This window comes from Cherax quadricarinatus, chromosome 48, assembly GCF_038502225.1.
Source record: "Cherax quadricarinatus isolate ZL_2023a chromosome 48, ASM3850222v1, whole genome shotgun sequence".
In the NCBI taxonomy this organism is placed as follows: Eukaryota; Metazoa; Arthropoda; class Malacostraca; order Decapoda; family Parastacidae; genus Cherax; species Cherax quadricarinatus.
In genome coordinates, this window is record NC_091339.1 from 18,861,112 (window position 1) to 18,877,375 (window position 16,264).

At 38.0% G+C, this 16,264-nt stretch overlaps 1 protein-coding gene across 1 annotated transcript in view; it reads right to left on the bottom strand.

The window, feature by feature from the left end:
- Positions 1-352: 352 nt before the first annotated feature.
- L (zinc finger protein Lobe) overlaps positions 353-16,264 on the bottom strand; it is a 97,085-nt gene continuing 81,173 nt past the window's right edge. Inside the window, exons 7-8 of the mRNA XM_053787106.2 lie at positions 4,023-4,296; positions 353-3,922 (exon numbers count right to left, since the gene is read on the bottom strand). Coding sequence (XP_053643081.2) covers positions 1,380-3,922; positions 4,023-4,296 — 2,817 coding nt within the window. The 3' untranslated portion in view covers positions 353-1,379. The remainder of the gene's footprint in view (positions 3,923-4,022; positions 4,297-16,264) is intronic.

The following is a 16,264-nucleotide window of genomic DNA, read 5'->3' on the forward strand; positions in this document are numbered from 1 at the left end:
CCATCCAGTGTGCTTACAGCATTAACAGACTAATCTCCCCTGCAAAATGAAATGTCATCAGAGGATATCTATATTGACAAATCTTTGTTTACCAATTTGATACCGAAATATTTTTTCCCTGCCTCCCCCATTAGCTAATAAAGAAATCTTTAATGTTTTCAGACTTGCATCTTGACTCACTTTTATTTAACAAAGCCATTTTACAGCTCGACTGTTGCTAGTGTCTACTTCATATTTTATGATCTTTATGCCTAATCAGCACTGCATCTGTCTGCTTATGTCATGAACAGCTTTGTTGCAAAGTGCAAATTCATGGTGCAGCATCTTTAATCAATGGATATGTAACAAGCTCTTATAGTGAAATTTTATTCCACTTAATTTACAACAGGATTCCACTTTAACCACATTATTTAACAAATAAATGCACACTCAAATTCTTCACAAATTACTTCAGAAAAAATACAAATGCCTTGCATATGCTTAAATAAATATTCTTTTTGGTCCAAATAACTCATTTCTCTAAAACACCAAGAGTAAAAATTAAATGAAGCAGAGATTTCTGGCACCAAATGCTGGTCCTCAACTGTGACAATAATGGGGCTAATTCAGATATTCCATAAGGTCTACATCTCTTACAAAACAGGTTAACCTTACTGAAGAACCACACAAGTTTTGAGACATTAACTGCCACCTTTAATGAAAAGTTTGTTCCTATGGACACTACAGGAGCGAGATGAAAAACAATTATAATTTACTATTTACAGTGAGATGTTAGATACCCTGTAGAACAAACATATCCATGACGTTTAACAAATAGGCAACAATGTGACCAGATTTCTTTCACGGGTATAAAAAAAACAGCAGACTACCTGTGACCTATAACTGGTAAATTACATACATCACAGGTTTGACTTTTTTGGGCTATTTGCTTTCTAAGATTGCTTTTACAGACATGCTGATAATGCTAGCAGATCTGAAGGGACAATCAAATATTTGGAGAAAAACTAATTTTGTACTTCCATGTCCTTGTGATTTATTTCACTGTGTAGTATTATCACATAATAAGCAACAGCAAGAAGTGGTTAACAATGGTCCCATCTCTCCCGTGCTTTTACTACACATGAAAGCATACAAACATAAATCACATTCAGACCTGTCAGCATTAACACTTCATACATACCATTATACATGTGATAACCTACACTGCATGGTCCAGCTTACACAAGTGAAACAGACTACTCATAACCTAGCTGTTGAGAAGCAATCTGTAGCAGTCTACCGAAGATGTTTTATGAACCACAAAAATTTACTGATCAGATCATTAACATAAAAAATAATTTGCACTGGATTACAAATGGTAAATGTTTGGTTACCAAGGCCTATTCATCCTTAATGTCTGTTGCAGAAGTGCCATGACCATTTGCTGACCCTGCATCTCTCTCATCTCCAGTACAAACTGTGCAAGGTGAAGCTGGCCGTGTTAGTCCCATTTCAGAGTTCCCTTGAGTTTGAATCATAGGAGGTCCTACATGCTGAGCAGAGGTTATGCAGGAGAGGGACGACAGTCTTAAATTACGACGAGGAAGATCAGGAAAGCTTGCATGACACTCACGGCACCCATCAGCAGCTTCAGGGTGAGAGAGTGCATGGTTTTCAAGCTCAGCACGGAAGAAGAAGCGTTGATGGCAGTGGTGACAATCATAAGGCCGAGCACTTAAGCCATGTTCTACCATGTGCTGCTGTAATCGTGATGCAGTTGTAAACACTGATGAACACATGTAGCAGGTGAAACTTCCACAACCCTCAAATGTATGCTCGATAAGATGACACTGAAGACGCAGAGGTGTATCAAATGTAGCACGGCACAAATGGCACTCATGTACTGATCCTTCATGAAGGAGATGAGATGCTACGTGTGCTTCTATTTCTGCTTCTGATGCAAAACTTTCTTGACACTTGATGCACTGGTAAGTACGAGACGTTACAGAACGACCAAAACCTTGGTGCTGTGGTGGTTGGTGATTCTGGTGATGGTGGGAAGCAGCATGAACTTCAGCCTCTTCAATAGTTTCTAATTTTAAATGACACTCTGAACACCGTAATGATGGGGAATGTCTAGGACTACTGCTGCTGTGACTACTGCTGCTATTTGTGGTTATAGTAGAGACAGTGGCAGCAGTAGTAACAAGTGAGGAATTTGAAGATTGATGGAGTAATTCACCACTACTAAAGATACTTGATGCAACAGATGCTGCAGCAGCTGCTTGGGCAGCTTGAGCAGCATGGAAACGTGCATGGACATTAACTTCCATGTCAGTAACAAGTGTTTGTCTGCACACCACACAGGGTTGAGGCAGTGGTGCTGGGTGATGTTCATTTTGATGATTTGTAAATTGCTGCTCTGATGTTAAAGGTTCACGACACACTGCACATGCACTTCCAGATACAACTTTAACATGAGTAAGTTTATGTTGAGCGAGAAGAGCTGCTGATGGACACAATTCATCACAGATATTACACTTATGACGACCCCCATTACCCTGATGCGATTTCATGTGCGCTTCCAGGTCACCTCGAGATTTGCATGCCTCACTACAGTATGCACAGAACAGACTCAAAGATGCAGCAGCTACCTTAGCAGCAATGCCACCAGACCCACTCTTTATATTGTGAGCTTGTTTCCTGTGAGTTTGTAGTCCCGAGTCTGTGGAGAACTCTGCATCACAAATATCACATCTAAGTTCCTTTTTCTGGGGACTACGACGGGGCTTTGCCAGATTTTCTGGCTGTGGAACATTGCCATTGAGCTCAGAATTGTGTTGCGTTTGCATATGTTTATCCAAAAGGAATTCGACATAAAAGGCATCATCACAGAGTGAACACTGAAACTGCCGTTGGTGTGTGGCTACATGAGCAGACAACTCTGCCTCAGAACTTAGAGTTAAAGTGCACAACAGACAACGATATGATCCTCCAGAGCCACCACCAGAACCACTACCTGATATTTGATCGCTGCCAGAATGCCCACGACGCACATGACTGGAACGTATATGTCCTTCAAACTCCGAGTGAGAACGGAATATGAGGGAACACCTCGTGCATTTACTTACTTTACATTCATTACTATGTTTTACAGCAAAATGTACCTGGATTGACACTTTAGAATCAAACATCTCCTTGCACAGAGCACAACGATAAAGATGATGTGCATGAATATCCATTAAGTGCTTTTGTAATTCATCAGGCTTTGAAAAAAGTTTCAGACATGCTTGACATCCATACTCTGTACATGTAACACCTAAATGAGTTGATAAGTGAGCTTCTAATGCTGCTTCTGATGTCAATGGTAGACGGCACTCTGGACATGCAAGCTGCACTGCACCAGCTGTTGAAGCAAGCTGCTCTCCTCCATCTAAGTGAGACTTGAGATGCCTTCGGAAGGCTTCAAAATTTGTAAATGGAGCATTGCACTGGCTGCATAGTAATGTGGAGGCAGGAAGATCTGATGTCAGAGTTTCGTGCCGGGACTTTTTGCTCAAGTCAGTTGGAGTATCAGTTGGGGGAGAAGGTGGGCGTTTATTGAGCACTGCTGAGAGAACTGGTGCAGCATGAACAAGTTTGATGTGTTCAGCTAAGGCACCTGGATTACTAAAGGGCAAGAGGCACTGTGCACAGAAGACCCCTTCAGCAGCACGTGCCAACAGATCCGTGAAAGTGTGGGCTGTAACAACATGTCTCTGTAGAGCTGTGACTCCTCCAACACGAGCCCCACACAGTTCACAGCTAACTCCCCGTGATGATCCGGGGCCAAGGGGAGAGGCTATGGATGAAGCCAAACCACTAGCACCAAGAGATGTGCCTAAAGAGGATGGCAGACCCAGCATTGCTGCCATGTCTCTAACTTCACCATTCAATACAGACCCTAGAAAAAAAACACCAAATATTAATATTGAAACAAATTAATGTTTATCATTTAAAAACTTTCATTTAACACATTAAAGAAATACTTGAATATGACTAACCATGAGCAGACTGTAGATGAAGTTGTAAAGCCTCTAGAGAAGGAAATCCATCTCTAGAGCAATAAAGGCAGGATAACTTTCCACTAACAAGTGATAACAGAGGGTTGGGAAGAGGCCTGGGAGAGGGTAGAGAAGATGGTGGTCGAGGTGAAGGTGTGGAAGCTGCAGAGGATGCACCACCTATTGATGATGCTCCAGAACCTCCACCACACGATGCAGGACGCTCAGCTGACACTGCATGTATTTCATCACCGTGGTAACGAGACAGATGGCGCTGAGAATGTAATGTGCATTTTATTTATACATTATAAATTATTTTTACTAGACAACTATTCATCATTATAATCAGAAGATACCAAACCCTGAGGAGTAACCCAGTGCTGCTTAGAAAACACTTTCATAAATTCTAACTAAAAGTTTTATCACAACAGATGGTTATTGAGAGAGAGAGAGAGAGAGAGAGAGAGAGAGAGAGAAAAAACTTGAAGGGAAGTGCCTCAATGCCAGCGAGAGCTCTTGATCTACTAAGGAACTGGAGCTGCCATTGCTCTTTGAACTGACTGCCTCCCTACACGTTTAGCACTCCAGTAAAATATGGCAAGAAAGCTGTGCCAGCCAAAATAAGAGAACAGGCGATTGGAAACTATACATATTCATAAATTATTTTTAACCCTTGTCAGTTTTGTTTTTGACCAAAAAAAAATACAACTTTCAAATTCAAAGTTTATTCTCTATAAGGATTACAATGCTGAGTTTACAGAATTTGGTTATTGTGTGGTTTACATGTAGTAAAATAATAATTTCAGAGTGCACCACTAGAACACCTAGCATGGCTAGGCATTTCGGGCAGACTTAGATTAAATCTTAAGTTTAAAATATTACAAAATTATGAGGCAAGTTGGTATTATGGCAAAGTGACTAAATTCTAGTTTGAGAGTTTAGCAATGTGAATGCTTTTGTTTTGGCACTATACATAGTTTCAGTATTGGAGTATTACAGGCCAACTTATGACTAGTTAAGATTCATTATTTTGAGATTGAGATTGATATTTCTGTTTATGGTCAAATGGGTGAATAAGTGTGAACCACCAGGTGGTATTTGTATAATTAGTTGACAGGGTGTATCAGGGAGACGATGTTTTCTGATGGTAGTTTTGAAGGTGATGAATGTGTCTGCAGTTTTAGAATTTTCAGGTAGGGTGTTCCAGATTTTGGGGTCTTTGACATACATTGAATTTTCGTAAAGGTTTAGTCGGACACGGGGAATGTCGTAGAGATGTTTGTGTCTGGTGTTGTGCCTGTGGGTTCTGTCACAACTATCAAGAAAGTGTTTTAGGTCAAGGTTAATATTGGAATTTAAGGTCCTGTAGATGTAGATTGCACAGTAGTAAGTGTGGATGTAGTGAACAGGGAGTAAGTTTAGATCTATGAAGAGTGGGGGAGTGTGTTGCCAGGGATGGGATTTAGTGATTATTCTTACTGCAGCTTTTTGTTGGGTTATTATTGGCTTTAGGTGTGTTGCTGCATTTGACCCCCAAGCACAGATAGCATAGGTGAGGTATGGATATACAAGTGAATGGTATAGTGTGAGAAGGGCAGTTTGCGGCACATAGTATTGTATCTTGGAAAGGATCCCAACCGTTTTGGATACTTTTTTGGTTATGTGTTGGATATGGGTGCTGAAGTTCAGGTTGTTGTCGAGGTATAGGCCTAGGAATTTGCCCTCATTATGCCTGGCAATTAGAGTGTTGTCGATCTTAATGTTAATTTGCGCATCTCCTGCTCTGCTACCAAACATAATGTAGTAGGTTTTGTCAGCATTAAGCGTAAGTTTATTGGCTGTCATCCAAGTCGATATTTTGATCAGCTCCTCATTAACAATGGTGTTGAGGGTGGCAAGATTAGGGTGAGAGATGACAAGTCGTGTCGTCAGCAAAAAGAATGGGGTGCAGGTGTTGAGATACATTTGGAAGATCATTGATGTATATGAGGAAGAGCAGGGGACCAAGGACACTTCCCTGCAGAACTCCAGTATCAAGTGGCTGTGTTGTTGATGCTGTGTCTTTAGTGGTGACATACTGATACCTTACTAATAGGTAAGATTTGAAATATGCAAGCGCATGGCCTCTTATACCATAATGGTCAAGTTTGTGGAGTAGGATGCCGTGGTCTACTGTGTCAAAAGCTTTTCTTAGGTCAATAAAAATTCCTAGTGGATATTCCTTATTTTCCAAAGCTGTGTAAAGCAGATCTAGCATTATGATTGCATCGTTAGTGCTTTTATTTTTCCTGAATCCAAATTGGCAGGGGTTGAGTATGTTTTGTGCCGTTATAAATGAATATAGTCTCCTGTGCACAAGTTTCTCAAAGATTTTGGATAGCAATGGTAAGTTTGATATTGGCCTATAGTTGTTTAAATCTGTAGGGTCACCATCTTTATGTATTGGTGTAACCCTTGCCGTCTTGAGTAGTTTCGGGAAGGTGCTAGTTTCTAGTGACTTGTTAAAAAGTAATGAGATAGTATGCGAGAGGACATGGGCCGCTCTCTTGTACAATAATGGTGGGGCATGAGACAGATTCCCTGAGTTATTTTTAAGTGACTTTATAAATTCGGTGACTTCTGTGGGCTCAGTTGGAGCAAGATAGAAGGAATTTGGGAAATTCTCATCTAGGTAGTCCCCGGCATGGGCATTGGTACGTGGGATTTTATTGGAGAGATTAGAACCTATGGTTGAGAAGAAGTCGTTTATCTTGTTAGCTGTGTCAGTGGGTTGCAGTGGTGTTTCATTAGGTTTAGTTAGGACAATATTCTTGGTTTTTTTTCAGTTTGTGGGTCCCTTGAATCAGTGTGTGTTTTCCAGGTCTTTTTTATATCTCCTCTTGTGTCAGTGAATCTACTGGAGTATAGTTGTTTGGCTTTCTTTATTACTTTGGCGAGGACTGATGAATAGTGTTCAAGAATATCTTTGTGTATTAAGCCCTGTCTATATTGCTTTTTATATTGGCATTTCTTATCAATGGATTTCAGAATGGTGCTGGTTAGCCATGGGCAACCAAGTCGTTTGTTTGTGATCAGTTTTGTTTTTATAGGACAATGTTTGTTGTATAGTCTAAGTAATTTGTTAAGAAAAATGTCTGTCCAGTCATCAATACCATTGGCCTTGGAGAATTCTGTAGGCCAGTCAACAGTCTCTAGGTCAGCTGTGAACTTCCTTATTGAGGCCTCATCATGGAGTCTAAATGAAACTTTGTTGTATTCAAGTGGTGGTTTACTAATGTTTGTCAAGAGGAAGGTAGGGTAGTGGTCTGTAGTGCTATCTGTGATTATCCCTGATTTAAGGGGGGCTAGTATATTGGTCCATATGTGGTCTATTATGGTTGCACTTGTTTCAGTGAGCCTGGTTGGTTTAGTTATTGTTGGTATGAGAAGTGTGTTGTTCATATTGTTGATGAAATCAGTAGTAGTAGGCCAAGGTTGATGTTGAAGTCTCCAGCTAAGAGAAGGTGGTGCTTATTAATTTGTCTGTTATTAGTGCCTTTAATTTCTCACTGAAATTTGGGATGTTTGTGTGGGGTATCCGGTAAATGGCACAGATTGTTATAGGCGTCTTAAGGTTTTTTACAGTAAAATTAGCAAAAATGTATTCTCCATATTCATCACTAAAGCAAGTGGTGCTAATACAAGATAATTGGTTAGAGTAATAGATTGCAATACCACCCCCAACTTGGTATGGTCTGCAGTTGTGGATTGATGTGTATCCTGGTAGAGGGTAGATATCTATTGTGTCCTGCTTAAGCCAGGTCTCGGTAAGAATAATGCAGGAGAAGGGTGTCTTTAGTGATTCAAGGAGTGCCAGGAGGTCATCATAGTGTTTGCTTAAGGACCTGATGTTGTAGTTAAGTACTGATAGACTTTTAGCATTGTTTAGGATAGTGCTGGCTTGTGATGCTGTGTAGTAAAGGCAGTTACTTTCCAATAGGTTTTGATTGTGTGTCAGATTATGGAGGTTTAGATCAGGGTCAATGTGATCAATCATCTTCTAGGTTTAAATTATGGTTATTAATATCCTGAGTTGTGTGTTGAGTTTTAGTACTGATATCTGTAGTGGTGGGAAGTTTGGACAAGTATATAGCTATAGCATTTTGGTCATGTAGAATATAGTCACTAATACACAATGATGATCAGCCTGTAACTGATTTCATCAACAATATGAACAACACACTTCTCATACCAACAATAACTAAACCAACCAGGCTCACTGAGACAAGTGCAACCATAATAGACCACATATGGACCAATATACTAGCCCCCCTTAAATCAGGGATAATCACAGATAGCACTACAGACCACTACCCTACCTTCCTCCTGACAAACATTAGTAAACCACCACTTGAATACAACAAAGTCTCATTTAGACTCCATGACGAGGCCTCAGTAAGGAAGTTCACAGCTGACCTAGAGACTGTTGATTGGCCTACAGAATTCTCCAAGGCCAATGGTATTGATGACTGGACAGACATTTTTCTTAACAAATTACTTAGACTATACAACAAACATTGTCCTATAAAAACAAAACGGATCACAAACAAACGGCTTGGTTGCCCATGGCTAACCAGCACCATTCTGAAATCCATTGACAAGAAACACCAATATGGAAAGCAATATAGACAGGGCTTAATACACAAAGATACTCTTAAACACTATTCATCAGCTCTCACCAAAGTAATAAAAAAACCCAAACAACTATACTACTCCAGTAGATTCACAGACACTAGAGGAGATATAAAAAAGACCTGGAAAACACTCTCAGATTCTAGGGACCCACAAACTGAGAAAAACCAAGAATATTGTCCTAACTAAACCTAATGAAACACCACTACATCCCACTGACACAGCTAACAAGATAAACGACTTCTTCTCAAACATAGGATCTAATCTCGCCAGTAAAATCCCACATACCAATGCCCATGCCGGGGACTACCTAGATGGAAATTTCCCTAATTCCTTCTATCTTGCACCAACTGAGCCCACGGAAGTCATTGAGATCATAAAGTCACTTAAAAATAACTCGGGGAATCTGTCTCATGTCCCACCATTACTGTACAAGCGAGAAGCCCATGTCCTTTCGCATGCTATTTCATTACTTTTTAACAAGTCAATAGAGACTAGCACCTTCCCGAAACTACTCAAGATGGCAAGGGTTACACCAATACATAAAGGTGGTGACCCTACAGACTTAAACAACTATAGGCCAATATCTAACTTACCATTGCTATCCAAAATCTTTGAGAAACTCGTGCACAGGAGACTATTCATTTATAACGGCTCAAAACATACTCAACCCCTGCCAGTTTGGATTCAGGAAAAATAAAAGCACTAATGATGCAATCATAAAAATGCTAGATCTGCTTTACACATCATTGGAAAATAAGGAATATCCACTAGGAATTTTTATTGACCTAAGAAAAGCTTTTGACACAGTAAACCACGACATCCTACTCCACAAACTTGATCACTACGGTATAAGAGGCCATGCGCTTGCTTATTTCAAATCTTACATTACTAATAGGTATCAGTACGTCACCATTAAGGACACAGCATCAGCAACACGGCCACTTGATACTGGAGTTCCGCAGGGAAGTGTCCTTGGTCCCCTGCTCTTCCTCATATACATCAATGACCTTCCAAACGTATCCCAACACCTGAAACCCATTCTCTTTGCTGATGACACGACTTATGTCATCTCTCACCCTAATCTTGCCACCCTCAACACTATTGTGAATGAGGAGCTGATTAAAATATCGACTTGGATGACAGCCAATAAACTTACGCTTAACACTGACAAAACCTACTATATTATGTTTGGTAGCAGAGCAGGAGATGCACAAATTAACATTAAGATTGACAACACTCTAATTACCAGAAATAATGGGGGAAAATTCCTAGGCTTATACCTTGACAACAACCTGAATTTCAGCACCCATATCCAGCATATAGCCAAAAAAGTATCCAAAACGGCTGGGATCCTCTCCAAGATACGATACTACGTGCCGCAAAATGCCCTTCTCACACTATACCACTCACTTATTTATCCATACCTCACCTATGCTATTTGTGCTTGGGGATCAACTGCAGCAACACACCTAAAGCCAATAATAACCCAACAAAAAGCTGCAGTAAGAATAATCACTAAATCCCATCTCTGGCAACACACCCCCCCACTCTTCATAGATCTAAACTTGCTCCCAGTTCAGTACATCCACACTTACTACTGTGCAATCTATATCTACAGGGCCTTAAACTCTAATATCAACCTTGACCTAAAACGCTTTCTTGATAGTTGTGACAGAACCCACAGGCATAACACCAGACACAAACATCTCTACGACATTCCCCGTGTCCGACTAAACCTTTACAAAAATTCAATGCATGTCAAAGGCCCTAAAATCTGGAATACCCTACCTGAGAACTCTAGAACTGCAGACACATTCATCACCTTCAAAACTACCATTAGAAAACATCTTATCTCCCTGATACACCCCGTCAACTAACTACACGAATACCACCTGGTGGTTCACACTTACACTCGCTCACTCATTTGACCATAAACAGAAATATTAATCTCAGTCTTAAAATAATGAATCCTGTGATACTCCAATACTGAAACTATGTACTGTGCCAAAACAAAAGCATTCACATTGCTAAACTCACAAACTAGTATTTAGTCACTTAGCCATAATACCAACTTACCTCATAATTTGTAATATTTTACAATTAAGAATAAAACTAAGTATGCCCGAAATGCCTAGCCATGCTAAGCGTTCTAGTGGTACACTCTGTAATCACAATTTTACTACATGTAAACCAAACAACCAAATTTCTGTAAACTCAGCATTGTAATCCTTATAGAGAATAATGAAGTTGGTGTTGTCTATGTGTTGTGCTGGAATGAGCTATAGTACAACTAGGTTTAATCTAATAATATAAAAATACAAATTAAAAATAGCACCAGGCTCTCACTAGTAATTACACTATGGTCAATATAATGAATTTGGTATTGACTATGTATTGAGCTAGAATGAGCTATAGTACAACTGAGTTTAATCTAATGATATAAAAAAGGCACAAGACTCTCAGTTGTAATTGCACTAAGGTGTTATATAAGTTGTTTACAAGAATTAGAGTATAACTAGATTTAAATTGACAAGATAAAATATACAAGTTAAGGTAGCAAAAGAATAAAAAAAGTAGAAAATAAATAAATAAATAAATAAATAAATTATATATATATATATATATATATATATATATATATATATATATATATATATATATATATATATATATATATATATATAATATATAATATATAATATATATATATATATAATATATAATATATATATATATACATGTATATATATATATATAATATATATTATATATATATATATATATATATATATATATATATATATATATATATATATAATATATATATATATATATATACACATGTATATATAGAGGTAGTTGGTACTAGTTAGCAAAAGATAGTTAAGGGTCTTGAACAATAATATAATTGAAATATACACTAATTGCACACACAATATAGTCACTAAGATATGAAAACAATCTTAGAGTAGGACTTAATATAAAAACACAAATTGAAATGGTACTTGCAATTGCACTAGGGTCTGGTATAGGTTGTTGACAAGATCAAGAATAGGCCTCTCGATCTAAATGAAGTTTCAGCAATATGGATTCAGAGACCTTGAACTCACCTATAAAGCAGCAAGCATTCTTTCCAGAGAACACTACTATGCACCACAATCAACACTACTGACCATGTACTAGGGTTACCCTTTAACCCTTTCAGGGTCCAAAGGCCAAATTTCAAAGTGTGCACCAGTGTCCAAGAATTTTCAAAAAATAATTTTGTTATTTTTTCCTATGAAATAGTAGAGAATCTTTTTCTGAAGGTAACAAAACAAAAAGTACGAAATTTGATGGAAAACTGATGAAATTATGTTCTCACGAATTTTGATGTGTCGGCGATATTTACGCATCGGCAATTTTGCCAACTTTCACTCCCATTTTAGGCCAATTACCTTATTCCAGTCGACCAAATTGTTAGCTATTTCATTATTATTACTTCTTTTCTATCTATGGAGCACAAGAAATCACCAACTCAACTGTTTCAACTACAAAATAAAGTGATTTGAAATTGGTAATTTGGCCAATTTAGTGCAAAGTTCAAAATATTCCAATTTCAAAATAGGATCCAGAATAAACAATGCAGGCATTCCTGGCACTAAACTATCATTTCCTCTGTTCATTAATTACATTTTCAGGCTTTACAAATGAATTCCATTTTTCATTTTTAATTCACATAATGAATTTTTATTCAAACCAAAAAATGGAAGATTTACGGTCATGCAATATTGTAATAATTGTATAAATGATATCAGCACATTTGTGAACATATATTAGACCCACCACTGGCGTGTATTAGACGTGCGACGTCATTTGTTTATTCTTGAACATCGGCAAAAATTTAACATTTCCGCTACTTTGAGCTGTTTCAAGCCATTTTCAGTACTAAAACCAATCAAAATCATCTCTACTTCTGTAATATATCTTCCATTCTATCAAATGAGACCAAGAAATCGCAAATACAGCTATAAAAAATATACGAAAAAACACTGCAAAGTTGCTGTTTTAATAGAAAATTACGGTCTCAGTTTTTTCTCTTGTTATGCACTGTGTGCTGCAGGATTTGTTTTATGTGGTGTACACATACCACAGATGTATTCTCTCATATCTAGGCACAAATTTACCGCTCACAGCTTATCAGAGTGAGCCGAGCTCATGACGTAGATCTACGGTTTGGACTCTCAAGGGGTTTATATCCTGCCTCACCTACAGTATCTGTGCATGGGAATCTAAACAAGCAAATCACCTAAATGTAATCATAAAATATCTGCCATTACAATAATCAACCTGATTCCAGGCAACACACCCTCTCCCACTATTCTAAGACTCTGCCCTATTAAATGTACTGAGTATCAACCCACTGCTGTCCAGGTTACATGAACAGAACACTCGATACAAATATTGACCCTTAGCTATTTCTTGGCGAGCTGGAACAGAACTCTGACAGCGACGCTAGAAATCTTCTTTCAACGACACTAGAAATGTACCTCTGATATTCCATGTGCATGACATAACTTGAGTAAACATTGTCAAAGTGAAGAACAAGAACAAGAAGAACAAGAACAAGAGGAACAACAAGAAGAACAAGAAGAACAAGAACAAGAACAACAAGAACAACAACAACTCTCAACAGCTTCAAAAATTTTCATTTGATGACCAAAAAAAATACTATGCAATAATAATAAATTTATTTCAGCATGATACAATGTACAAAGGAGAATGAAATTTGGGTGTATATACATGCCAAAAGCCCCTTTATATGCAAAGAATTTCGGGCAAACTTGAGACTAACTTAAGATTAATGAGGCAATAACAATGAGTAACTTTGTACATATAGTCACTCAAGTAAGTGTAATTGTAAATTTAAGAGTTTACAATGCATACAAGAGAAATGAATGTTCTATTAGTTCATGCTATATGGCTTTTAGTAAGTTTAATAGAGGAATTATAGGTTTGATTATTAACCTAAATTGGACACAATGAATTTTTTAACATTTGAGAGGATAACAGATATTGAGAGTATATACTGATTATAATGTTTTACCTATGTTCATGACATTGAGCAAATGCACGCATAGTTTTTATACGTGTATTTAGGTGGGGCTGCGATAGGTTGAGGTGTTTTTTAACGGTAGTTTTGAAAATGCTGGCCGAGTCAGTTTCTGGAGATTTCTGGCAGTTTTTTCCAAATTTTTGCCCATTTTATGCACAATGAACTTTTGAAGAGATTTAGCTGGACACAAGGAATGTCAGAGATTTGTATGTCAAGTGTTTTTTGTCTGTCCTGTTGCAACTATCAAGAAAATGCTTCAGGTCAGGATTTTGTATTAAAATTTATTTATTCTGTAAATGTAAGTTGCACAGTAGTAAGAGTGAGTGTTTTGTATAGTGAGTAGGTTTAGGTCTTTGAAGAGGGTGGAGGGGAAGGGGGGTTGTCTAGCAGTGGATTGTGTGATCATACACACTGCAGCTTTTTGTTGGGTTATTATTGGTGAGTTGCTGGTGTGGACTCCCAGGCACAAATAGCATAGGTGAGGTAGGGGTAGATTAGAGAATAGCATAGTGCAGGTTGTACAAAATAACATATCTTAGAGAGGATGCCAACCGTTTTGGATACTTTTTTTTGTTGTGTGTTGGATATGGGTGTTGAATTTCAAATGGTTGTCAAGGTGCAGACCCAGAAATTTTCCCTCATTATGTTTAGCAATAGGGGTATTGTTAAGCATAATGTTTAGTTGGACCTCACTTGCTCTACTTCCAAACATAATACAGAAGGTTAAGCAAGTTTATTAACAGTCATTCAGGTCAATATTTTTACACATCCTTCATTAACAACAGTGTTAAGTGAGGCAAGATTATGTTGGGAGATGACAAAAGTTGTCGTCGTCAGCAAAGAGAATAGGTTCGAGTTGTTGCGATACGTTTAGGAGGTCGTTTATAACAGGAAAAGTACAGGGTCAAGAATGCTTCCCTGTGATATGCCAGTGTCCAGAGGTCTTCCTGCAGATGTTGTGCTATTAGTAGAGACAGTCTATTAATAAAGTAAGACTTGATATATGCAAGTGCATGGCCTCTTATACTGTAATGATCAAGCTTGTGGAGTAGGATGCCGTGGTCTACTGTATCCAAAGCTTCCTTAAGACCAATAAAGAGTCCAAGTGAGTGTTCATTTTTTTTTGAGTGCTATGTACAGCAGGTCTAGCATTTTTATTGTCATTTGTGCTTTTGTTTCTTCTGAAGCCAAACTGGCAGGGGTTAAGAAAGCTTTGTGGTGTAATGAAGGAGTAAAATTTGTTGTGTACGAGCTTCTCGAAGAGTTTGTAAAGTAAAGGCAAGTTTGATATTGGCCTATAGTCATTTACATCTGTTGGGTCACCACTTTGGTGTAACCCTTATTATTTTGAGTGATGTTGGAAAAGTGTTGGTTTCTAGTGATTTGTTAGAGTAATGTAATGGTGGGTGAAAAGACAAGAGCCACTCGTTTCAACAATAATGGTAGAGCTTGAGCTATATTTCCAGATTTACTTTTAACCCTTTCAGGGTTTCAGACGTACTAGTACGGCTTACGACCCAGGGTTTTTGATGTAGTATTACGCCTAAATTCTAGCGCCCTCAAATCGAGTGAGAGAAAGCTGGTAGGCCTACATATGAAAGAATGGGTCTATGTGGTCAGTGTGCGCAGTATAAAAAAAAATCCTGCAGCACACAGTGCGTAATGAGAAAAAAAAAAAAACTGACTGTTTTTGGATTAAAACAGCGACTTTGCACTGTATTTTCGTATGGTATTCACTGTTGTATTCTAGTTTTCCTGGTCTTATTTTTATAGAATGGAGGACATATTACAGAAATTGAGATGATTTTGACTGGTTTTACAAAGAAAACTACCTTGAAATTCCACTCAAAGTAGCAAAAATGTTAAATTTTTACCAAAGTTCAAAAGTAAACAAATCATGCCAAGCGTCCAATACACGTCAACTGGCGAGTCTAATATTCTCTCACAAGTACGCCGATATTATTTATACCATTTCTACACTAATACAGTAGTCTGCATAACAGTAAATCTTCTATTTTTTTTTTTGCGAGAATAAAAATTCAAAGTGGAAAGAAAAACAATGTAAGAGGGGCATCGGGGCATGACTAATGAACAGAGGAAATGTTATTTTAGTGCCAGGAATGTCTTTGTTTATTCTGAACCCTATTCGGAAATTGGCATCTTTTGAAATTTGTGTGAAATTGGCAAAATTGCTAAAGTCTGACCACTGTATTGGATAGTTGAAATCGGTAAATGGGTGGTTTCTTGTACTCCTTCGATAAAAAAAATGGAGTTCTAGTGAAATAGTTATGATTTTTGTCGACAAGTACACTGGAATTGGCCGAAAATAGGGCTCAAAGTGGGCAAAATCACCGATGCGTAAACATCGTCGAGACCGCTAACTTCGCACGAGCATAATTCCGTAAGTTTTCCATCAAATTTCATACTTTTGGTGTCATTATGATCGGGAAAAGATTCTCTATCTCTTCGTAAG